The 25,573-nt window shown below is 35.3% G+C and overlaps 1 protein-coding gene across 4 annotated transcripts in view; it reads right to left on the reverse strand.

Annotated features, from left to right (window-relative positions):
• The window catches only part of LOC114054070 (protein FAN), a 66,574-nt gene that overhangs the window by 21,898 nt on the left and 19,103 nt on the right, over positions 1-25,573 (reverse strand). For 2 of the 4 annotated variants that reach the window (XM_027877153.1, XM_027877156.1), the window contains exons 3-19: positions 24,961-25,039; positions 24,799-24,866; positions 24,677-24,713; positions 21,376-21,426; positions 20,158-20,229; positions 19,860-19,907; positions 19,676-19,728; positions 13,188-13,317; positions 10,956-11,027; positions 7,318-7,426; positions 6,462-6,515; positions 4,296-4,472; positions 1,952-2,031; positions 687-777; positions 527-590; positions 324-375; positions 103-223 (exon numbers count right to left, since the gene is read on the reverse strand). In XM_027877153.1, coding sequence (XP_027732954.1) covers positions 103-223; positions 324-375; positions 527-590; positions 687-777; positions 1,952-2,031; positions 4,296-4,472; positions 6,462-6,515; positions 7,318-7,426; positions 10,956-11,027; positions 13,188-13,317; positions 19,676-19,728; positions 19,860-19,907; positions 20,158-20,229; positions 21,376-21,426; positions 24,677-24,713; positions 24,799-24,866; positions 24,961-25,039 — 1,358 coding nt within the window. The remainder of the gene's footprint in view (positions 1-102; positions 224-323; positions 376-526; positions 591-686; positions 778-1,951; positions 2,032-4,295; positions 4,473-6,461; positions 6,516-7,317; positions 7,427-10,955; positions 11,028-13,187; positions 13,318-19,675; positions 19,729-19,859; positions 19,908-20,157; positions 20,230-21,375; positions 21,427-24,676; positions 24,714-24,798; positions 24,867-24,960; positions 25,040-25,573) is intronic. The other 2 variants (XM_027877155.1, XM_027877154.1) reach the window with 2 other exon arrangements.

Here is a 25,573-nt window from a genome sequence, read left to right on the forward strand (position 1 = left end):
TTTTCATTCAAGTATACTATAAATAACAAAAAGATACTTATGGAAATATCTACAATTATTCTGAACAACAAAGCTTCCTAAGACTCTGCTGATCCCTTTTACCTGATGCCCAAGGTGGAAGTTGTACATCATCAACCATTTTGCCTCCTTGCCTCTTCCCCAAATCCAATTTCAAACTATTGACTAAGAAGCTGAAATCATCACCATAGAATTCTGGAATCAGCTGAAAGTTTCATGGGGAAAAAGCAAACAAACACCAAACACTATTAAAGGCCTTTAGTTAGAATGTGGTGTATGAATCATCAGCTTTCTTATTTACTGACCTCTTTAAAATCAGTTGCACCATCCAAGCAGTTTTTCCAAGTTTCTGCAATACTAAATAAAATAAAACAATACAATTCGGGCTCACCAAGAAAGATTCAGAATTTTACTCTCTTAAGTTTCACATATTTAACACTGAAAAATAAAGTCTGTTTTAATATCATACCTCAAAAATATATATATAAGAGAGATATTTATGACAAACCTATTGAACATTCTGTCTGCATGATCAAATCTTCCATTCTGAAGGCAAAGCATATGCTCTGGGGCTGGAAAGAAAAGTCAAAGAACTAAGTTTGATCATTCAGTCATTTGGTATCCAAGTGCATTAAAACTTAATGGGAGGCCACAAAAATGAATCTTACCAATCCTAACAAGATAAAAGAGCACATAGCCTGGGGAAGAGTAATGACTTCCATACATAAATTTTGGCTCTGGCATTTCCTGATAGCGTATCTATAGCATATGAAAGAAAATATTTTTCTTAGTCAGCAATGAAAAAAAAGAGCAGCTCCTGTGCACACACAAAAAAATGAAATCATAGAAAATGTGCCTAAAAGATATTTGATATGCTAGAGAGGGCTGAGGGTATAATAGAGATATATGGCAGAAAGGAAAACTTTTTTTTCCTGATTTATCTTTCAAAATATGAGAGATGGGGAGAGGTGGGAATATTCAAGGATAAATATGCAAATACTACTAACAAATGTTGCTGGAAGACATTAGTTTCATGTTTTCTTATCTATAGGGACATGTAGTTATTCTATATAGAATGCAACTTCTGCAACACCAATGATCTGCAGTTATTAAGATCAGTTTGAACTTACCACACTGAAAGGCACATGGAACTGGCTGTGACTTAGCCCACTAGGAACTCATCATTGAAGATTTGTAGGACAGAAAGAAAAGATGGGCTAGTCACATAGCAAGTGAGGGATAGCACATAGATACCAAGAGTGCTCTAACTCTGCAAGGTTGGCAGGGCTCTAGGAAGGCCTCCAGCATGCTGGATGAACTTTCAGGAAGAGATGTATGAAATTAACACAATGGGTTACAATCTGCATCTTTGGAAAGCTTCCATATCAGATGAGGTCACAGATCCATTTAAGCATCTGAGTGAGATTATTTCTGTTTGATTGGACTGGGCAGCTAGGTGGCATAGCGGATAGAACACTGGTCCTGAACTAAGGAACATTCATCTTTAAATCTGGCCTCAGACACTTACTAGCTGTGTGACAACAGTCAAGTCACTTAACCCAGTTTGCTTCAGTTTCCTAATCTGTAAAATGAGCTGGAGAAGGAAATGGCAAACCACTCCAGTATCTCTGCCAAGAAAACCCCAAGTGGGGTCACAAAGAGTCAGACACAAATGAAAAAAATGACTCAACAACAATAAGATTGGATTACTGACTTTCTTGGTGTCCATCTAATGGTAGAATGGGCAGAAATGCTGGAGTAAGTGAGGTTATAGAAGACTGAGGGGAAATGACCCCATTGTACTTACTCTCCCTGCTCCTTCTCATATTTCTTGCTCGTTATTTGGGAAGTAAATATGCCTCGGTCACTAGAGAAAAGGATGGAAATGGCTCAAGGAATCTCTGACTGAATAAGACATCAAGGTTCAACTTACCAATAATCTTTCTAGCCTTTCCTTATTCAGTGCACCTATTGGTTTACTAAGATCCCGGAAGGTTTCAGGATTTGACAAATCTAAAAAACACAACACACAAATTCTGCTGCTATTTGTGCAGTACATCTACTAAAGAAACCAAATCAATCTCCCCTTCCCCCTGACGTTCCTAGGCTCTAGACAAAAAAGCAATATCCTAATTTTGGGTCAACATAATGTTAAATATCTATTGAACTGAAATGAAAATGGTCACTGAGACGGCACAGAGGAAACAGAAAAGTCATCATAATTTCTGGTATAGTAAGTTATTAACATTCATTAAAGTGTGGGGCCTCTAAATATTAATGACATCCTGGAGACCGATAAAAACCACCCAAAGAAAAAAAGGTGATGGTCTAATTGAAAACAAAAATGCATTCCAACTGAAACAAGAGAATGGATTTCCTAACCACAAGTTGCTTTGCCTTGTTTCACAACTTCAGCACAAATTGTGAGAGAAGTATGGGGACATAACTTTATCATTGAGAAATAAGTCCTTGTACACTTTTAGGATGTTAACACTAACTCTGCCTCTCAAAATGAACTAAAGTAATGAGTCAACATTTAATACATATAAGTAGAGTATGATGGCCATGTATCATTTGTGTGTATGTGTTTTGAAGAATTTGCAAGAGAATGATTTCTAATTTATTTCAAAAGAAAAAAGTACATTTATTCACTATTGGTACTCATCCCAGTGGCACAGACTGCAGCTTCTCCACACCTTAGTAAACAGTTTTCAAGAGATGTAGTAATGCAAATTCTACCACCTCTATAAAAAAAAAATACTTCTTGAAGGCCTACCTTTGATGACAAGCCTCTCTAAATCTAACTAGATTATTACTACAATAGATAAGTTCAGTGATAGCCCATCTTTGAAGTCTTTCTAGTTTTATAAGACCTGTCAGAGTTTGTGCTTAAGTCCCCAAAGTAACTTCTATGCCATGATCAGACATCAAAGCAGTACTTTGGTAACATGTTTGTTTGTTTTTTAAAGCAATACATAAATAGATATTAAAAGCCTCTAAATAACACATAACTGAATTATGGACTTAGAGCTGACATGGACCTTAGAGGTCATCTAGCCATCTCATATTACAGATAAAGAAAATGAGGTCCAGATGGGTTAAGTGGCTTCCAAGTGGCAGTGGCAGGATTAGAATCCAGGTTCTGTAACTAGAAATTCTATGCTCTTTCTACTGCATCACAATAATGTGCAAAGAAATCTATTATCATCTTGCCAGTACTGAGACACTGAAACTGAGGATCTAGCATCTCTATCTCCATCTTTGGATAAATGAATGAATGAAGTATTTATTAAGTGCTCACTATGTGCAAAGCACTGTGCTAAGTGCTGGGGATACAAACAGAAGAATAAGACAACCACTGTTTTCCTGAAGCTCACACAGGGAGGTTTCAACTCTGAGTCAGATGGAAAGACCCCGTGGTCCTCAAGAGTACAGTGGCAACACAGGTGGTGATGCCTTTTTTTAAATGTTATTTCCACTGAAAAAATCCTATCAGTTTCTTGGGTTAAACCATTTGTCATGGGGCTAGAAGCACAGCTGTATTCAAGGCCAAAGGGTACAAAGTCTTGGGCTGTCTCTATCAGCTTTTGAGGGCAGATGAAGGTCATGGTGGTAGCAGTAGTTTGACTTGCCTGGCACACAACGACTTCTGTCTCTGCCTCAGGTGCCCCACTGCTTCACCTGGGCTGGCCCTGTGAGAGGCGGTTGTTTGGCATTGGGCTCCCTATTCCACACAGAGACTGACTCCCCAGAGGATGAACCAGGACTAAAATTTAGCATTTAGTCAAGTGCCTAGCATAATAAAGGTGCTTAATAAATGTTCACTGACTAATTAAAATATATCTCTAAAGTAAGAGGGGTTGGACTAGATGACCACAAAGTTCCCCTCCAGCTCTTAATTTAGGATCTTTAAGTATGGCCAATGAGGGTTCATTTCTTAATATAGCAATCAAAAGAACTTTACAAATCTTTTATCACTTTTTTTTGGGGGGGGAGGGTGTTGGGAGGAAGGTTGATATCAGACATGTGATTTCACCTATATAGGAAACTCTCAGTGGTGAAATTAGTCCCACATATGCTGAGGGGCAACTTATCTCTAACTGTGTGCCCAAGGTTACATAGCTTAGTATGTGTCAAAGGCATAACTTGAAGCCAGGCCTTCCTGATTCCAAGGATGACCAGCTAGCTATCCAGTGCATCATCCCCCCTCTTTAGCAAACCTTCGAATGTTATACCAGTGTCAGTCATTATTATCTGAATATAAGTATGCTATTTACCTAATTCTGCACTGAAATAATCATTTATTATCCATGGAAACACAGGATACTGGGAGAGGTCATTACAGCTCCGATCAGCTAGGTTGTTGAGGTGCAGAAGATATTGATAGTTAGAGATATGCCCTCGCTGCCACTGCAACATGTAACTTTCCGCAGTATGCTCTGTAACGTGGTTTTCTAAAGAGAAAAAAAAAAGCCATTGCAGGCAAAGCATTTGTTTCTAGATAACTGAGCAATTAGTACAACCAATATGAGGATTTTAAAGGTAGGGTAAATCATTTATTTTCACCATTTTTGTCTTTTGCTTAGATTATAAATTGCTCCAAGGCTGTCTCTCTTAAATGTTTAGTGAAATTCTTATAACATGTAAAATACTTCAGGGTTCCCACAAAGGAGCTCAACTCACATTACTTAAAAAATTAAGTCAACACATAGCTGGCAAAGAATCCTACCAACTAGCCTCTAAGGAAGTATCACATCACCTCTGGCATCTGATAACAGGGTCCTTTTAATACAAAAACATGGAGGGAGAAGCCTTCTTTCCTTTCTTTTTTTCATACTTGGAAGAGGAAAGCTGCTGATTATCTGCCAGTGACTACATTGTGCTTGTACAAGAGGCAGTAGGAAGAAAACAAGGCTGTTCATTTGAGAAAATATGCTGGACAGTTGAAAATAATCTTTCACCAAATAGCAATGTTTCTCATACTGGGGCATAAAGACTATGGAGAGCTAATATTTAAAAAAAAATTAAAAATTAAAAAAAAAAACACCAAAAAACATACCAACAAAAATTGCATTATACCAAACACCAGTCAGACCTTGAATCTGAGGTAAATTCACTGGATTTTCCATCTTCTTTAGCAAATTTACTTTTGAGTTATTTTATTTATTGACTAGTGGTATCGGTTCTCCCTATCTCACCCAGGCTTGAAGTGCAGTAGCCTAACAGGGGCCAGACACCACTGCTGATCAGAACAGAAGCTTTTGACCCGCTCCGTTTGTGGCTTCCTTACACAATCTGGTGGGCTCTCAATCTGGGGACTCATCATTTTGGTACCTAACTTCGTGAGGGCACTCAATTAGCTTTAGCTCCACTGAAGCTCAGAACTCAAGGTCAAGTGATCTACTAGCCTAAGCCTCCCCAGTAGCAGAGACTACAGGCCTGTGCCACCACATCCTTCAAGTTATGGCTGACACTATCCCACGCTCTGTTTGCTTGATTCATTTGTTGAAATATTTTTTATTTACTTCTAACCTATGTGGCATAGAGCCTAGCAAGTTCAAAGTTTATTCTCTAGTTTTCTCAAATAGCTACTAGGAAAGATTTCTTAAACCAAAACACTTTAATTACCTAACATTTTCTCCCATCTTCAACCCAGAAAAAGTGTGTTATCTTAACAATGAGCTAAGAAAATAGGGAAGGTAGCATCCACATTTTGGGGTGCGGGGTAGGGGAAGTCCTAATTTGGTGACTAAAAAACCATTAGGACTCACTATGACAGTTGTAGTTTTGTGGGTAGTATTTTGGATACGTTAAGAAAAAAATAAAATGAGAAGTATGACTGAACAAATTTAGAAAGCAGTAGATGTAAGTAAATTTATACCATTAGTTAAATTAATGCAAGCAGAGTTAACCTGAAGAGTTTACACATGTGAACAAAAAAAGATGGGTTGTTTTTTCAGAAACTGCTTGAGGGGAATCTTACTTCCAGAGAAGCATATACTTAACTCTACCTCACAAAATAGTCACTACATAAGGATACATTAAACTCAATTAGGACCATATCAGTAAAGGTCCTAGTCTGCTCTTCTTTTATGAAAACTACAATTTGACCATAGCAGGGGATTCATTATTCACAGTAATCAGGACTTGGCAAGTGTTTTCCTCTGGTAATTCTATTATGTAAAAATAATTTACCAAAGCCATACAAATAAATAAGACTATCTTTTAAAGGCTGAGTTAGGGATTCTTGTTCTGGGTTTCATAAACACAGAACTGAGGTGAGGAAGTCCAAATTTCCATTAGTGCCTTCTTATTTGGGAGGGAGAAGAAATCATTAATCTAAAAAAATTAAACTGTAGTCCAGAAGAAGCTTGGTGGTCTGCTAGAGAGGTCTGGGCCTAGAGAAAGCAAACCTAAGATCAAATTCTACCTCTGACACTTACTAGCTATGTGACTGTGGCGAATCACTTGATTTCTGTCTGCCTCCGTTTCCTCATCTGCAAAATGGAGATAATAACAGTACCTACTTCTTAGGATTGTTCTGAGGATTAACTGAGAGAGTATTTGTGAGGCATTTTGTAAACCTTAAAGTGCTATATAGATGCTAACTATTATTTAAAAAGTATATTTCATCAGTACTAAATAATTCTTAAGTTTCCTTTTCTTTTTAGTTATGTAATTGTTACTCTAATCAATAGTCAAAATATATGATTTATCAACACACTTTAATCACATTATGAAGCAAAATTTGAATTAGTTAATATATCAAGATGGAAATTTCTTTGATGTAGCTTGGTAATTTCAAAAATTCATTTCAAAATTTAAAGCCAACTTATCAAGAATTATATAAACATTCTCTACTAAAGAAAAGCAATACATGAAATTGTGAAGGAAAAAAAATTAAAACATCTTTGCTTTCTTGTTGCTAAATTTTGTTATCCTCAACAAGAGGTAAATCAACTATGGTTATTATCAGAACAGGAATTTTTAGCCTTTCTTGTGTCATGGACTCCTTTGGCAGCCTATGGACCTCTTCTCAGGATGTTTTTTTAAGTAAATAAAATAAAATATATAGGATTACAAAGGAAATTTATTATATTGAAATAGTTATCAAACTATTTTTTTAAAAAGTTCATAGACCTAAGGTTAAAAACTCTCAATTTGGGGGAAATAGATGAAACCACAGATACAATTGTAGTTGTTTTGTTAAATTCCTCTTACTCACTGACCCAGCTTCTGAAGCAGAAAGGCTAAAATCATTCAGGCTAGTAAGAACACAGTAAGAAGTTAACATCAAACCTAAATACGTTGCAATATAGAAATAGAGTTCATCTCTATCTTGAGATTCATAGAACTTCAAGTAGATGTCAGAACACAAGTCATCTTCTGTGCAAAACACTTCCAGACCCTATAAAGTCAGACAGAAAAATTAAAACTAGTGACATTATATTCACTTAATAACCAAATTCAAAATATATTATACAAATTTCAATTTTTTAATTTTTAATTTTTTTGTACCTACAAATCTGGAGGTAAGTATTTTAGAGATATCTATAAGAGTGATCTTAAGGATCACTAAATTAAGTGTTGTAAATATTCCTCATGCTTAGAATATAGCATCATGTATACAATGGGTACCACATTAGGTCTTAATATTTATTTTAAAATTTAAATGATATAATATTATGTATCTACTACTTTTCTACAAGCACTGTAGTCTTTACATTAAATCTCCTAAAAGCTACATGATAATTTAATACAGTACCAACAAAATGATTTTAAATTGACCTTGTAAGTAACCACAATTACATTTCAATTATATTCAAGTAGATTATCTGCTGCCTCATTACCCCTATTGCTAGTTGGGTCTCTCCCTCCAGCTGGGATAAGGAAAGTTTGTGATTCTGGAACAGAAAGGATAAATGTATACAAACTGCATCTTAGTAGTGCGATTTGGGGATTATATTTGGTATTACTGTACTTATTCTATTAGTAGTGCTAATGAAAAGTAGTATAATACATATCCAATAAGACATACAATAACTCACCATTATCTCCCTACTTTTACTTTCATATCTAGCTATACAGTAAAAGAGAATGGTAGAATGGAGTCACTTATGTTATTGAGTAAAAAGCTAGGGATTTAATTTAATTATATTCTATTCAAGGTCCCATGTGTGTTATGAAACAAGACCATCCTCCTCACTGCTTGAGAGTAGTCCTTTTAGAAGGAAGGAATCAGCAAGACTTCCGGCTTCAACAGAGGCCAGCAGCCCATCCCCCACAAACCAACAATAAACCTAAAAACTGCACCAGACTGAAGAGTGATTAAAACATTCACTTGGAGGGAAACTACAGTGAGTGACTTCATCATCAGAACTACCTTAAAAGTCAGCCAGAGGTCTATGGCCAATAGGAAAGGAGGCCTACTAGAAAATTCAGTGCCAGTGCAGAAAACAAGATGGAAGCCTCCCAACCCAACTACAGGTACCAACGCCTACAAGATTCTATATTCAGAGGAACCCCACAAAAAAACTCCACTGTAGCTGGTAATACGTAGCATTGACACTACTGGAAGGAGTAGCAACCAGAGGGGCTCAGAGGACCATAGCACTCCGTCCTGAGACACTATCAAAGGTCCTAAAGATTAAACAATCTGAACCTTAGGATGTTAAAGCCTACTAGTGCTCTTGGCCTAGACACAACTGAAGAAATGGAGATACTCTCAGGAACCCAGGTCAAAACCAAGCATAGCTGACTAGCCCATCCAAGAGTAGAGCAAAAGAGTAGAGTCAGGCCCTGGCACAAAGCCCCAATTCAGGAACTAAGGCAAGAGATATTAGTAAATAAAAGCAGAGACAGATCACTATAAAAAATTACTATAGAGAGATTTCAAAAAGTCAATCTATAAGAAGACAGCAATTTTAAGGTAACTGTTAGAAGAATCTCAAAAGAAAAAAATGAATTTCCCACAAGGACTACATTAATACCTAGAAGAAATGAAGCAAAAGATTTTTTAAAATGAAATTAAAAACTCTGGAAGAAAGAATTAGAAACAAATAACTTAGAACAGAAAAGTAGTAATGGACTCCCTGAAAATCAAACCATACCAAACAGAAATTAGTGGCTCTATAAGATAATATTCTAATGAGGGGAGAAGAAACAAGTATGCCTTTGAAACACTAACATTTTTAAAGGATATTGAGGGAATTAAATAAGACAAATATAATAAGACAAAGGAAGACTTAGGGCACAGACTGGTTCTGAACTGATGCTTTAAAGAGAGGGAAGAAAAAAGAGATAAAAAGGAAGAAATGAATGTAGAAAAGCAGAAGAATGGGGTGGAACTTAATAACTATTGAGTTGAATGAGAAGAAAAGTATTCAAATACGGAAGGGTGGGAAAAGCAGGCATCAGATGAACCTTACCTTTACCTGAACCAGACAAAGAGGGCTGAACACACACAGACACACACAGACACACACACACACACACACAGAGTTTTGTGTAGAAATACAAACAAATCCATAGAGAAGCAGGCAAGAATGGGGGGAGGGAGACAATTAAGAGGGAAGATAATACAGACAGAATATTCACAAACAAAATAAACTCTTAAACTTCAAAGAATGGATCCTTAAGTATAATTAAAAGGAAGGGATACAAAGCAAAGAACTGGAAACTAAGGGGGTGCCCATTAATCGGGGAATGGCTGAATAAATTCTGGTATAAAAACATAATGGAATATTATTACCCTGAAAGAAATTATAAAAGAGACCATGTCAGAAAATCTTGGGAAGACTTGTATGAATTGATGCAGAACAAAGTGAAGAGAACTAGAACAACTTACATAATAACAACAATATTGTAAAGAAAAACTTTAAAAGGCTTAGAATTCTGATCAAAGCAGTGACCAACCATGACTCAAGAGGATTTGTAATAAAGCATGTTATTCATTCTCTGACAGAAAGATGATGGACTCAAGGTGAAGAAGGAGACACCTGTTTTCAGACATGACCTCACACTTTGCTTAACTATGCTTTGTTGTTGTATGGTTTTCTTGTTCTTTTTTTTAACTGAGGGAAGGGAGGATAGGGATTAGTGGTGATGATACCAAAATTTTTTTTAGAAAGGTCATTGATATGTGTGTGTGTGTGTGTGTTTGTGTGTAAATGCAAATACACAGAAAAGAATAGAAGGAAGTTCAGAAGGAAGCACAGATAAGGAGGGTAGCTTTAAAAATAACATGCTGTGTGGGAGTTAGGTGGCGCAGTGGATAGAGCTCCAGCCTTGAAGTCAGGAGGACCTGAGTTCAAATTTGACCTCAGACACTTGACTCTTACTAGCTGTGTGACTCTGGGCAAGTCACTTAACCCCAACTGCCTCACCAAAAAAAAAAATACAAGAAACAAACCATGCTGAATTTATTATATACATTTAAAAATAAGTGATATGGTTTAGAGAGTCAAAGTTTCATATACAATCCTTTTATGTTTGTATATGGAAATACTCATTTTGGTGAATATTTGTTAAGTTCAGAGAAAAAATATTTTTAAAAAGAGAGCCTCTTTACCACAGTATATTAATTAGTACACCTCACCTAAAAGGAATGGAAGCTATATTTATGAGTCCATCTATTATTTGCCAATTATACTGTACATTTGTCAGAAATACACATTAAGTATACACACTAGTATTCTTAGTAAGCTCAAGATGTGTCATTCTATCAATAAGCTGGGATGTAATTTCGTCAGTGAGAGAATTACCACTATTGACACAGTTTGCAATTTACCCATAAATTATGTCAGAAGTGGGTTTGAACCCAGGTCTCCTTAATTATGAACCTATCACTCCATCCTCTGTACTGCTTTCTGTTTCACTAGTTCAGGAAATGAAAACTATTAATCTAGAAGAATCAATGATGTGCTTTTTCTACTCACCAAAGGCATGAGGCCATGTCTCCTTTTGTAAATCCGGCGCACATCCTGAAGTGTTATTTGGACTACAGGTTTCTTTAAGAAAAAGAACCCCAAATATCAAAATGCTGGCATATTTAGGCAAGAAACTAAGTATTTCCTAGCTGTTCCCATTCTTTAAGATAATCACCTGATAACTTTAAAAAATAATAAGTAGAGGTATACTGACTAATTAAACTAAATTCTACTACAGCCATGAGGAAGGAAGAAATAACTTCTCAAAGTTCTTTTTACCTTTATGGAGTCCGCTCCCCGCCCCCCACATCTTAATTACCTGTGGCAAAAATAAAATTAAACTTTAAATTAAAAAAAAAACATTTTATAAGGAGGAACTACTTTTTATTTTCTTGAAACCTTCAATCACTTGGAGGTGAACAGAGATAGAGGATGAAGATCAGATAGTGAAGAAAACCTCAACAGTAAAATCCCTGGTGGCTGTGATAAGGTAAGGAATGCTATGTTTGCCCTAAGATGGAGGAAAATACATCCTCCCAATGGACCATAGGACTTAAGAGCTAGAAGGGGCCTTAGAAGTTATCTAGTCTAACTCCTTCATTATAGTTAAGGAGTTCATGGTAGCAGCAAAACACTGAGATCTACCAGGCAAAACTTAGTACTGACCAGTAAATCTAAAGCTACTGCTTAGAAATCACTGAGACGTAGTAGTTTATACAAGGAATTTTAGAAGGAGTTAATACTTTACTGTTTAAATCAGTAATATAAATGAGCTTCTGAAGAGCTTCTGGCCCAGGCTATCATAATTACTTTATGAAAAGATTCTGCCTTAATGCTTTGAGTTCTTATTGCCAAAAGACAATTTGTTAGAGCATTAAAGAAAGCTAGAAGCCATATGATCATGACTAAGCAAGCTTGGCTAGAAGTCTTGGCTGGCTTGTCCTACCACCTAGTGGAAATAATTTTAATAGCACTACCTTCCAACTAGAAAAACCCTAAGTGGTTCAGTGGAATTTGAACAGATACTGGAAAATTTCCACTTTTCCAAAGTTGATGGTACTATTAACTCCTCCAGTTTCTTTTGCCTGGCCAACCTGAATGTATTATCAGAGCATTTTACATGCTAAACATCTTAACAAGTTCCTATTTAGAACCTGAATTTCTCTTGCCAACTCCATTTTTGGCTTAGTAGGAACTAGAACCAGTAGCCAAACACTATTAGTAAATCTGGGAAGGAAGAAATTGTTTTTGCTCTGTAACAGTAACTCCACCCATTAGCCTCGAGAATCCTTTTTTTTTGCATGGTTCTTAGGATGAAGTGGGTAAAGAAAATAATATACTTCTTTTGGAACAGAATTAAATCTAGTGATTGTTTTGTAATTAATAAAAGAGGGAGAAAAGAATAAAATTATATCCATATATATCTACTATATATAAATATACAGTAAATGCTCATTTTCTCTCTTAAGGATTCCTTAAAAGACAAATTGAGTGCTACTACCCAAGAAAATCTAGTGGGTCCTTCCAATTAGAATGAAAGCTCCTTGAGGGCAGGGACTGTTTCATTTAAAAAAAAAGTTCTTTTTAGTGCCTAACTCACAGGATCTGGAAGATAGCAGGAACTTAATAAATGACTGTCACAGAATAAACCCAACAAGTATTTTCTTCGGAGGAGGATTTTTCACCTCCCTTATCAACTCTTCCTCTACCACTCATAATACATCTTATACTCTCCACACTCTATCCCCTCCTTCCTAGAATACAGTGTAATACATGCCTTTCGACTTCCCTTACCTCCTGGGGCCTTCCCATCCTTCTACTACATTAGCTCCCTTCTCCTATCAGTGAGCTCCCTGCAGGGGCCTCCAATTTGGGGGAGGGGGCCCCAGGTCAGTCATGCTTTATTCTCCCAGCTGAGTTTCAACTCTCTGGACTTTACCAACAGGTTCCAGTAGGGTACCTTTCCCACCTCCCCTTAAGATCCTTTTTATGTGTTGACTTTCTCTATTAGAATATAAGTTCCTTGAGAGCAGAAACTGTCTTTTTTGGCTTGTATTTCTATCACTAGCACTTTAGCACAGTGCCTCCACATGGTAAACTCTTAATAAATGCTTGTTGCTTGCCTGCCTTAAGTAATTGAGTTAAATTCTTCAAAATGACTGAATGGTAAAGAATTAGAACTATACCATTTAAGGATCACTGAACAAGAATTCCACTAATGTGATACTCATTTTTACTTACAGGATACCCATTAAGAGGCTGGAAATACAGGTTTGTGTCAGTGATACACACGTGTCCAGGATTAGTCACTAGTGGCGTCACCATTTCTGCTTTACATTCCATCTTGAATATTTCGGAAAAACTTTGGAATCTAAGAAATTTTTTTAAAGGCAAGAAGTTCTTTCTTTTAAAATAATAAATGAAACATCTTGAAACTGAGACATAATTTCCAAATTTAGATTAATCTAAGCTGAAATCTAGATTTAAGTATGTTCTTACTTTCTAAGTACTAAATTCAGGAGAATAGGTGAGAAAAGTGCTAACTTAGATAAGCTTTATATTCTTTTGAATGGCATGACCTTTCAAATAAAACATGAGATACCATCTTGAATAAAGGATGATTTAGAAGTCTTCCTTTTGTAGGGAATAATGCCAGAGGGACTCTATGGCCTAAAAATGTGTGCCATGAAAAAACTCGGATCTTAAAATCATTTTCATATTAAAATTCATTCACATGCTTCTGTTACTGAAACTACCTAAGTATTTACATGGTTACCTACAACATTTTTTTAAACACAGGTGCACAGAGACCTTTGTTTAACATTGCATTTATACGCAATATTCATTCAACTGTGATTATCTGAATAAGATGGATCCAAAAAATGCCTTTTTTTCTTTGATCTATTAGAACCATTTCAGTTACCTCTAATATTCTCTCACCAAATTATACAGATAATAATTGGACCCTTCATCTTCAAGTTTATAATATATCTACCTGGCCTAGTAGCAATACCTTTTTAATGTTACCTTTTTTCCCAAATTTGCTTTCCTTTATAGAAATCAACCCTAACACATTTCTATAAAAGGATTAATGACTAAACACGTGAGTATACAAACACAAAAGTTTTAGCTAAATCTACCCTAAAACTACATGATTCCCAGGTCTCAGTTTTTGTATCTGTATACCTATCTGGCATAGAATGGACTGCTTCTTTTAAAAAAAAACAACGTATCCCTAGCACCTATCTCAATGCACAAGATAGAAACTTAATAGATGCTTACTGATGATATAAAATGGATAATTTTGATTACATTAAATTAAAAAAGTTTTGTACAAATAAAACCAATGTAGCCAAGATTAGAAGAAAACAAGAATATTGGGAAACAAATTTTGTAGCCAGTTTCTCAGATAAAGGCCTCATATTTCAAATACATAGAGAAATGAGTCAAATTTATAAGAACATGTAATATTCCCCAATTGATAAATGGTCAAAGGATATAAACAGGCACTTTTTGGAAAAAGAAATCAAAATCACATATAGTTAGATGAAAAAATGCTCTAAATCACTACTGATTAGAGAAATGCAAATTAAACCAAGTCCAAGATACCATCTCTTAAAATGACCAAAGGGAAAATGACAAATGCTGAAGGGGATGTGGAAAAATTGGGACACTAAAACACTGTTGGTGGAATAGTGAACTGATCCAACTATTTTGGAGAACAATCTGGAATTATGCCCAAATAGTTATAAAACTGTGTACACCCTTTTGACCCAACAATACCATTATCAGGTCTGTTTCCCAAGGTGATCAGCGAAAAAGAACTTAAACGTTCTAAAACATTTACAGCAGCTCTCTTTGTGGTGGCAAAGAATTAGAAACTGAGGGGATGGCAATCAATTGGGAAATGGCTGAATAAGTTGTAGTATATGGTTGTGATAGAATACTACTGAGCTCTAAGAAATGATGAGCAGGCTGTTTTTAGAAAAACATGGAAAGACATGTATGAAATAATGCAGAGTGAAACAACCAGAATCAAGAGAATACTGTTTATAGTTAATAGCAATATTGTTCAAAGAGTAACTGCTATCCACTTCTACAGAAGGAAGTAACATACGGAAGTATGTATTATATGGTTCCATTTATATATCTCTATCAAATGTTGGCCTTCTCTAATACAGGAGTTGGGAAGGTTGGGAGGGAGAGAAGGAGAGAGCTTAGAAATCAAAATGTAACCAAAACAAAACAGAACAAAAAGTTAAAAAGAAAAGAATGTAAAAAATAAATAATAAAAGTTTGTTGATTGAATGATTTTATGACAACATGCTATATACAACATAATACAATATATCCACAATGATAATTTATTGTCTACTTTTTTTGGTGGTGAGGCAATCTGGGTTAAGTGACTTGCCCAGGGTCACACAGCCAGTAAGTGTCAAGTGTCTGAGGCTGGATTTGAACTCAGGTCCTCCTGACTCCAAGGCCAGAGCTCTATCCACTGTGCCACCTAGCTGCCCCTCTACTTAAATTTCTATGCCTACAATTGAGTCATTAGCAAATGAACACAAATTTTAAATTCTTCACTGTCAACATTTATTGCTTTGATTTTTTTTGTCACGCCTTACTGCTGTTGGTAAGAGGTCTAAAACTATCGAATAGGAATATCCAAAGTGGGCTTAACTAACACTTATTTTTAAAAAAAAGTTTTACTGATGTTTTTGTCTTTGCCTTAAAGTCACTTCCAGGTGTGTGAAAGCGGAAAAACTTTCTTCCCTCTTTTTTCTCCAGATTGAACCTTTTCCTTCTACCAATAAAAAAAAACAAGGAAGGTAACCTCATCTGATAATGTATATTACATTCTGCTCTACTAGTCCCAGGCAGGCTTCATTATCAGTTCTCTGGGACCACCACTCATTTTTCAATTACTTGCTATTCAGGTTCATCTGATTTCATAAAATTTACATTGCTGTAATTATGTGTGTATCTATCATTCTTTTGATTCTGCTTGTTTCCATTTACAGAAATCTTCTCCTGTTTTTCTAAATACCTCATATTTGTAGTTTCTGTGTAAAAAACATTCCATACTACCTATGTACACATACATTGTAATGGAATATAATTGCTTATAAAAATGTATACACACACACATAGCTTTTCAGTCATTCTCCAATTAAGGAAACCCATTTTTGGTCTCATTTCTTTGCTAAACAAGGGAGTTTAATATTTGTTCTTAATGGGAATGTGTTTGTCCACACACACACACACACACACACACACACACACAGAGTGATTTCAGACTTTTAAAATCATTATGAAAAGGTTCCTTTACTCTTTTTTATGTTTTAAACTTAAAATGAATATTACATTTTATCAAAAGCTTTCTCTGCATCTAGGTATAATGGCATATTCTTTATTTTTTCTTCCTGATGTTATAGTTTTCCTGATATTAAAATAGCACTGAATTCTATTTATAAATCCTACTTGATTGTGATGAATTATTTTAAAGTACTTTCCCACTAATAATACATAATGATACTGTTCTACAATTTTTTTTCTCAATTTGTCTTTTTTTTTTTTGGTTTTTCAAATACTGTATTTATGTATATATCACAGAAGGAATGTAGTTAGCCTACTATACTTTTCTATGTTTTGTTCCTTAAAGTTTGGTAGAACTCATTTGTTAATCTCTCTGGGCTCTTCATTGAGACTCAGACCAGAAATGTATACTATTTGGGGCTGCAATCACACCAAAAACACAATAGGTTGAGGCAACCCAAAAATCAAAATGGAAAAACAAACACCTCTAGCCATCAATCAATTACTCATCCAGGTATATATTTTTTAAACATTTTGGATCCTGTCATTCATCCTTAGACATATTCATGTAGTAATAGCTAGCATTTTCACAAGTGCCTTTATTTTTCAAAGGACTTTACATTATCTGATTTTTTACTCTGAGGTTGAAAAGGCAAATAACATTCCCATTTTACAGAAGGAAACATGGATAGCTTGTGTTCCCTAGTCCTGACAAATGGACCACTAACTATTTCGTGACGTTTCACCTCCATACTTTTTCTATTCCCTCAAAAATAAGACAGCCTTAGGTGATGTTTATGACTAACTTGTATCATGTTCTCTTAAAAGATTGTTCCCCATCATTATTTTCGTCTTTTCTGATGTTTTTCAACTAACCATTAGCATTTTGCTCATTATCTAAAATTTTTTAAGGAAAACACAAGGCCAATGGAGTGTGGAAAGGAAAGATTAGTCATGATTAGGACAGCACAACATCAACTATATTAACTGTTTTCATACAAGTAATCAGCTGCAATTAGTCACTGCTTTGTTAACGCAATGCAGGACATCCAGGGGAACTAAAAATGAAGCAAGCTTTCTGGAAACAACAGTGTAAAAATAGTTCTGTGTAGATTAGCTAAACCAGTAAGAAGACATGCACACAAAGGAGGCAATGTGGGCAAAATTCTACACAAATATGTCGTCTTGTTCCACTTTTTCTTTTGGCAAGTAAACAATATTAAAATGTAATGACATAACAACATAAATCTCCATTTACTTAGCATTTGAGAGATGACGGAAAAATTAAGGTACAAGTAAATTATTGCTACTTTATCCTTCCTCCTTCATACCCCCAAACCTTCTGACATCTTTCTCCTTTGTTTCATTTCAGAGGATGAAATGGGACTTCTTGTCGGCACTTACTTGTACCCTTGATTCCATCCTCTACTCTCTCTTTCAGAAGCTTGTATCAGAGACTATTTTTCTTCATCTTTCTCATCTTCAATTTGTCTATTGGGCCCTTCTTTGCCAATCTGCATTAGTGGAGGGAATTTCCTCACTCTATACCAATGAAACCACAGGTGTAGTACCTAGTCCTATCCATACTAGACTGAAAGATAGCATGGCATATTAGATACTGGGCCAGCCTTGGAGTTAGGAAGACTTAAGTTAAAGTTTTGCCCCTGATAACATTATTTGGCCACTAAGACATTTAACCTTTTAGGTGCTCCTATAACTCTAAAGCTGTCAATTACAGATGAGACAAATTGTTTCAATGGGGGGAGCTTCTAAACTGGGAGTTTTTGGGGGGGGAAAAGTTGGGAGATAGGTAGTCAGAAAATAATACAATTAAGTGCACTGAAAACAAAAAAGGGCCAGACCCAAAGAACAGTCAGTTGACTATTAAGCTGGATGTCAGCTTGGAAGGTCTCCAGTGAAATGCCCCAAGAATAAATGCTTAGCTCTATATTGTTTAATGTTACTATGAATGTTTCATGTTACTATGAATGACTTGAATAAAAGCATAGATGGTATGCTTATCAAATTTTTAGATCACACAAAGCTGGAAGGAATAGTTAAATATACTTCATGACAGAATCAGAATCTAAAAAGGTCTTCAGAGGCTAGAACAGGCCAGTCAATCTACTGAAATTTAAGAGGGATAAATTCATTTAATAAGGTGTCACATGCTACTCTTATAGAAAAGATGAGAAATGTAGGCTAGACAACAGTACAATTAATAAGACTCAGAACTGATTGGACTCAAAGAGCAGTTGTTAATGATTCAAAATTAGCTTGGTAGAGTGTGAACTGGTCCAATAATTCTGGAAAATAATTGGGAATTATGTTCAAAACATGACTATGTTTGTGACAAGTTGTTCATAGCCTTTGATGCAGAGATTTCATTCCTAGGCATGTACCTCAAGGAGGTCAAAGAGAAAAGGAAAGACTTCAAATAAACCAAAATATTCAAAGCAGCATTGCTTGTAGTAGTAAAGAACTGGAAACAAAGCAGATGCCTATCAACTGGGAAACGCCTAACCAAGCTGCAGTATAGAAATGTAAATGCAATATTATTGTGCTGTAAGAGATGATGAATTTTTAAAATTCAGAAGCATGAGAAGACTTTTAAGAACTGATGCAGAAGAAAGTAAGCAGAATCTGGAAAACATCACAATGATGAAAACAGTATAAATGGGAAGGGCAAAAAACCCAAAACTGAACACTATGTAATTATCCATAGGAGAGTAGAGAAATATATTTCCCTACTTTCTTGACAGAAGTGAGAGACTATAAGTATGGATAATCGTATATACTGACAGACGTGGTTGATGTGTTGCTTGGTTTTGCTGAACTGCTTTTTTCTCTCATTTTATTAATTATTATTGTTTTGGGAAGCCTTGCCAGGTAGGAAAAAGAAGGAACATATTCAAAAATGAAGATGATATAAAAGCAAAAAGAAAAAACAATGAAAATAAGATAATCAATAAAGATATCAATAAAAATAAAATGTGTTCCCTAAATTTAGATGTAGATTTTTTTCTCCCTTCAGAAACCTATCAGTGTTCGTTTTACACTATATAAATTTTCAAAGAAATTTATCAATACAGCATTTTGGTGACTGAATATGCTAAGACTTTTATAATTAAACTCTTTAAAAGTAGTCTCACACTTAAGCCCAAAATTCAAGTCTAAATTACTGTTTAGAAAAAGAATGCATTCTAAGTAGGTCAAAAAAAGCTAATCCTTCTTAAATTATTTCTTTTCCCTTCTAAAATGGAATCTATTCTTCTCATAACAATCTGCTTACCCAAATATACTTTGAATATTTGCAAGAAACTATGAAATATTCAAGTAATGTGGACATATGAAAATTATGAGCTCATTAAATTAAAAACAAGAAAAATTTAAAGGAAAAATAAACCTACCTGTTTTTGTCAAACGATGTTCTAGCCAAACGTGATTGCAAAATAGCTATTATCTGTTAAGACCACAAAACCATTTAAAATATTTAAAATAAAAGTTTTAAAATAAAAAGAAGTATAGTTACATTCAAATACCAAAATAATGATGATTATAATTATTACAATTAAAATCTTAGAGAAATCTTACCATGGCAGTTTGATCTCCCAGTTTATCAAGGCAAGATGCTCTGTGAAGCTAAAACATCATAGAATAGACAATTGGTTTTGTAACTGTGTTTATTTTCCTTAGGAAACACTTAGATGTTTCTTTTTTGTTTTTTTTTGCTAGGCAATGGGGTTAAGTGACTTGTCCAGGGTCACACAGCTAGTAAGTGTCAAGTGTCTCATGCCGAATTTGACCTCAGGTCCTCCTGACTCCAAGGCCAGAGCTCTATCCACTGCACCACCTAGCTGCCCCCTACTCAGACATTTCTTAAAAAGCTTACCTGAAGGAGAGTTTCTACAACATCTTCTACTTTTCCTGCTATATCCAACTCAAAGACATACTGCATTTTGCCCTAACAAAAATGGGGATACAAAAAAAGCACCAAAAGGAGAAAAAAAATGCAAGACAGTATTACTAGGATAACACTGAATACAGTGGGTATTAAATCCACCTATGAAAGGAAATTACAATATGAAGTAAAACGGTGAAAAATAATGGCAACAAAATGGCAAAAGGGAACTCATAGAGGACACTTATGAATCTAACAAATTCTAGGTGCTCCTTCAAGTTGAAATAATTCTGATGTATTGTAAAAGCTGTATCAAGTATCAGTATCAAGCTCATGCCAGCTAAGTTTTACTTTTGATGTAGTCTAGCTTTGTGTTTGATATCATTTTTAGACTCCGAAAATTTGTAGTAAACATGAAGTATCATATCTTTCCTCAAATTATCTCCTCTTTATCTCGGTTTCTGCTTTCCCTCCTAATTCTATAAAGGACTTATAACTTACAGTCAGGGTGCAGACTGAGAACTGGGTACAAATTGGTTCTTGGGATGCAAGGCAAGCAGAAGAATGGGGGCAGGGTTACCTGGGGCAACAAGAATCGACTGGGTTTGTGGGTTTTCTGACTAATGAGAACTTTGCATTTCCCCAATATGATGGGAAGTAAGGCTTTTGCTGTATATATGGCCCTCAGAAGCCTTTACCTTCTGGTATGTATTCTCCCTTTTAATTTTACCACGCTAAAGCAGAGAGCTGAGTGAAGCAAAGACCACTTCAGTGCCTTGTCTACAGTTAACTGATGAGTCTTTCTTTGAGAGACCCTGAGAACAGTGCTCACAGCCCAGGGCAAATTTTCTGAAAGGATGAAGATAAAATAGACTTGCCTTTGCATTTTGTGACAATAGTGCTACATAAGCAAAATTCAGTATGTTTTACATTAAGTTCTCAGCAATAGATGAGAAAACAAGGAAGTATTTATAACAGTGTTCATTTGTCTAATCTTATCATTCAAGCTGTTACCTTTTTTAAAAAAAGATAAACATGCTTCTATTTCACTGATGCAGACTTTCCCCTTCTGCAGTCTTGTTATAAACAACTGGCAAGTAAGCTTTTATAGCTATCCCTGTATTATATTTTACTGAAGACTTCAATATAGTTATTACATTTTATTCCTTGAAGACCACTATGAAGAGCTGCAAATAAAAGTTTACTTACCCTTTCGATTTTATATGGCGCTACAATGTTATGTTCTTTAATGAAATACACCTAAAAGGGACAAATGAATAGTTGGAAAATGTCTGACCCCAACTTTTCCAACATAAGAAATTGCTACATTTAGGGGATGAATAACTGGATTTTAAAATCACTTCTGACATTCAGGTAGGTCCCAATTAGTGTGATTAATGAATCCCTGTAGTTGCATTCTTCAAATTTGCAATGCATTATTTCTATTGGGCTGGAAACAATTGCCATATTTTACATATTCACTCTGACTAGATGAATATGAACACATACAACCACTTCAGGAGCTTCTTTAGAACGTGGTTGTAGCTATCATTTCTAAAATTAATACGCATTAATATTAGAATAGGTTTAAAATGTGCTAATTGTGAAAACACATACTTAAAAAACAGTTTTCTACAAAATAGACTACTAAACAAAGAAACTCCAGATTACTAAAATATTCAGATATTTTAATTGCATGTAATCATATATAAAAGTAACCAAGGAAATCTTGGGGTAATATACTATTAGAGCTGAAAGGGATCTTAGAAATCATATAATCTAGCCCCCTCATTAGTTGCTAGAGTGTGGGACTTAAGAACCAAGATCTTGGTTCAAAGGCCACCTCTGACACTTACAAGCTGTTTGACCTGGGCAAATCATTTAACTTCTTTATGTCTCATTTTCTTCATTTGCAAGAGGAGAGAGCTGCACTAGATGGCCCCTAAGGTACCTTCCAGTTCTAAATCTATGAGCCTATGAAATTGAAGCCCAAGTAGATGAAGTTATTTCCTCTTTCTGTAAGCAGAAAAAAAGGACTAACCTAAGTTTCACTTCCTTACAAAACAGGAGGAAGTTACCCAACAAATGAAAAGAAACACAAATCATAATAACCACTCAGGTTTACACAGTAATTCACAGGCATGAATGGAAATAGTGTTATGCTGTTTTTTTCAACTGTGTAGTGACTAGTGCCTTACTCTGGGTATTTTGACAAATTAAGACTGAGAAGAAACCATGACATAATAGATACGGAAGTGTGTCAGGGTCAGGAAGATCCGCATCCCACCTCTGACACGTATTGGTTCAGTAACTCTGGAAGGATCATTTAACATTCAACCCTTGTGATGTCAGAAGAAAGCAAGGAAGGCCCTGAGTGGTGAAACTTATGGGAGGATATAGACAAAACTTTCATAGGATAGGAAGTCATGGATGGGGTTTCCTTCCCAACTCTAATCTTAACCTTAATTCTGTTTCTAAACCTAATTCTGTTTCTAATCCTAACCCATATAGATGAGATCACAAATTCATTTGAATCTCTAAGATTGCCAATAGCAGTGCTGTATAAAAGTATTAGAGTCATTCATTCTTCAGATATTTATTAAATGTATATTAGCCTTTCAAAAATATTTATTTCATCTCCTAGATAAAAGGTTGTAGGAATGGGGAGGTAAAATTATGTTAGGTACCAGAAAGGAATTTGGAATTTATTTCATCTATCTCATCCAGATACCTCAAACTAGCATTTTGGGGGTAGTTTGGAGTCTGGAGATTGACTTTGGTGTTAGTCTAATTTTGTAGAGAAGTTCTGGAGTAAACCCCACTCTCAATCATTAAGGGTGGGTAACTTATATTTATTTCTAAGCTTTCCCTCCTCTCCCTCACGGAAGGTCTACTATGATATTTCAAGGTGCTGTGGAAGTAAATCTGGATTCTTTAGTGCTACTACTTCTGTTCAGTATAAAATACTACAGGTTCTACATCAAGCTGGAAAGGCTTCAAATAAGGATCCAAGATGGACCACACATCTGTCATACAAGGACCAGTGCATCTAACTGAGAGAGGCTCATCACTAGAAGTCTAGCCATCATATGATGACTATTTGTCACCATAGAAGCTCATGAAGACTATACATGTATGGCACTTTGAACTGTTTTAGTAATGAAAATGACCACTGATGAAACCAGAGATTCTTAAAGTGCTGAACTACTATGAACCTAGAATAAAAAGATCTCCATCTAGTAAATAATTTACTCTATATAAACTATGCTTCTTAAAAAACCTCTTCCCTTTTGAATGAACTAAAATTTTAAATCAAGAAATTACTAGAGCCTTCAAGGTCAAGGCTGCCTTACTGAACTGTTACTTGTTAAAGAAAGTCAGAGTGTGAGAGATTTCTTTTTAAAAGGAACAAGACAGTTCACTTGTTTTTCCTTAGAGGCCAATTTAGAACAATGAAATATCTGAATGACCCTGTGAACTTCTGCCTAATTTTAAATTCCTCTAACTTTGAATTTAAAGTATGAACAACATAATTACACTCAGGAGAATGGCCTATTGAAATCATGATGGAATCCCTAGCCTACTAAACAGACAGAGTAATAATGAGGATTGGAGAAATAGTATTTCATCTGTTCGGATTTCTGCGAACTAAGCAACTGAACTGGCTGAATTCCATCGAGGGGAAGATGATTAAAATTAGGTTAAAAAATTGGATAAATCAGAAAGTAGTTAAGTCTATAGGTGGAATGTATGATAAAAGGACATAGCATATATGTAAATATCCTTTTAAGGTCACACATGCTGAGGAGTACCCTTAATGGTTGATGTGATCCCAAAACTGATTCAGGTTATATTCCATCTGGTTCAAGCCTTCCAGGCAATGGAGAAAAACCCTTGCCTCTAGATCTCAAAGTAACTAGAAAAAAGTGATCTAAAGCAAAGTTAAACCCCCAATCCTCCCACCAGAAACTCCAATGCCATAAAATCTTGTACACACTAAAGCATTATATAAATATGTATTGAGTTGGATGGTTACCTGTCAGGGATGCTATGGAAAAGACATACTTCAGGTACAGATTGGATTAGATGACCTTTAATCATCTAAGATGATTTCTTCCAAATCTAAGCGTCTATGACTGATTGCGACTTCTCCTAATTGGTTCCACATCCTTCTCAAATGTAAATTGAAGAGATATGTACATTTTTGCATAACAATAAAAACTGGCATTAATAGGACTTTAAGATTTCCTAAGCACTTAGAATACATCAATGTCATTTGAGGTTCACAACAACCTTCCAGGAGTATTTGTTACTATCTCCATTTTACAGATGAGGAAACTGAGTTAATAGATAACTGAGGCAGGACTGAAATCTAGGTTTTCCTGATTCCTAGTCCAGAACTCTAACCATTAAGCCATGCTGCCTCTCAATTATATCTATTCCAATGGTATTCACCTATAGCCTTTAGGTTAGGGATTAAAAAAAAAAAGATTTAAAATACATTTCTTACCTGGCTGAAAACAAGAGAAATCCTTCCTTGTCGAGTCCTAAAATGTAGATGAAAGATACTTAGCACACTCAATACTTTAAAGAATGTTGAATCAAACATCTAGTGATCCAATAGTAACATACTTTGCAAAGAGGCTGTTTGCTCCGTTGTCTCCTTGCTTTTCTATTTTTATACAGTCTCTCAAAGAAATCTATAGAAAATAGGAAAAATGTTATAAGAAATATAGAAAAGGTATTCACAAAAAAATTTAATATAGTAATTGCAAAGTTTTTAAGTGTCTTTACCTTAATGATGGGTTGAAACATCTCATCAGGTTCAAAAATCACTGATTTTGAACAGATTTTTAATGATCCCCGGGTTTTCCTAGGGAGTGAAAAAGAATTGTCTGAACATTACTTGTTATGAAAATATTATATATTTTAGTGCACTTAAAGCCTTGACTAGAATTTTGTTGTTGTTCAGTCATTTTTCAGTTGTGTCCAACCCTTCATGACCCTGCTTGGGGGTTTTCTTGGCAAAGATACTGGAGTAGTTTGCCATTTCCTTCTCCAGTCATTTTATAGATGAGGAAACTGAGGCAAACAGGGTTAAGTGACTTGCCCAGGGTCAAATCTGAACTCAGGAAAATGATTCTTCCTGAGTCCTGGCCCAGTGCTCTACACACTGTGTCACCTAGCTGCCTCACCACTAGAACATCTTTAGTGTATTACTAACGAAAAGAAATTGAACACAAAGTTTCAAGTACAAGATTTTAAAATTAATTTTTCTTCCGCAATAGGTTTTGGAATTTTCTTTTTTATAATCTCATTATCTTTACTAAATTCAGCTGGCATTTCCATTTTTTCACATTTGAAACATCCAAAAGTGATTATGTTAAAGAGCCCTCAGTTCTTCATT

This window comes from Vombatus ursinus, unplaced genomic scaffold (genome assembly GCF_900497805.2).
Source record: "Vombatus ursinus unplaced genomic scaffold, bare-nosed wombat genome assembly UNPS02014812.1, whole genome shotgun sequence".
In the NCBI taxonomy this organism is placed as follows: domain Eukaryota; kingdom Metazoa; phylum Chordata; class Mammalia; order Diprotodontia; family Vombatidae; genus Vombatus; species Vombatus ursinus.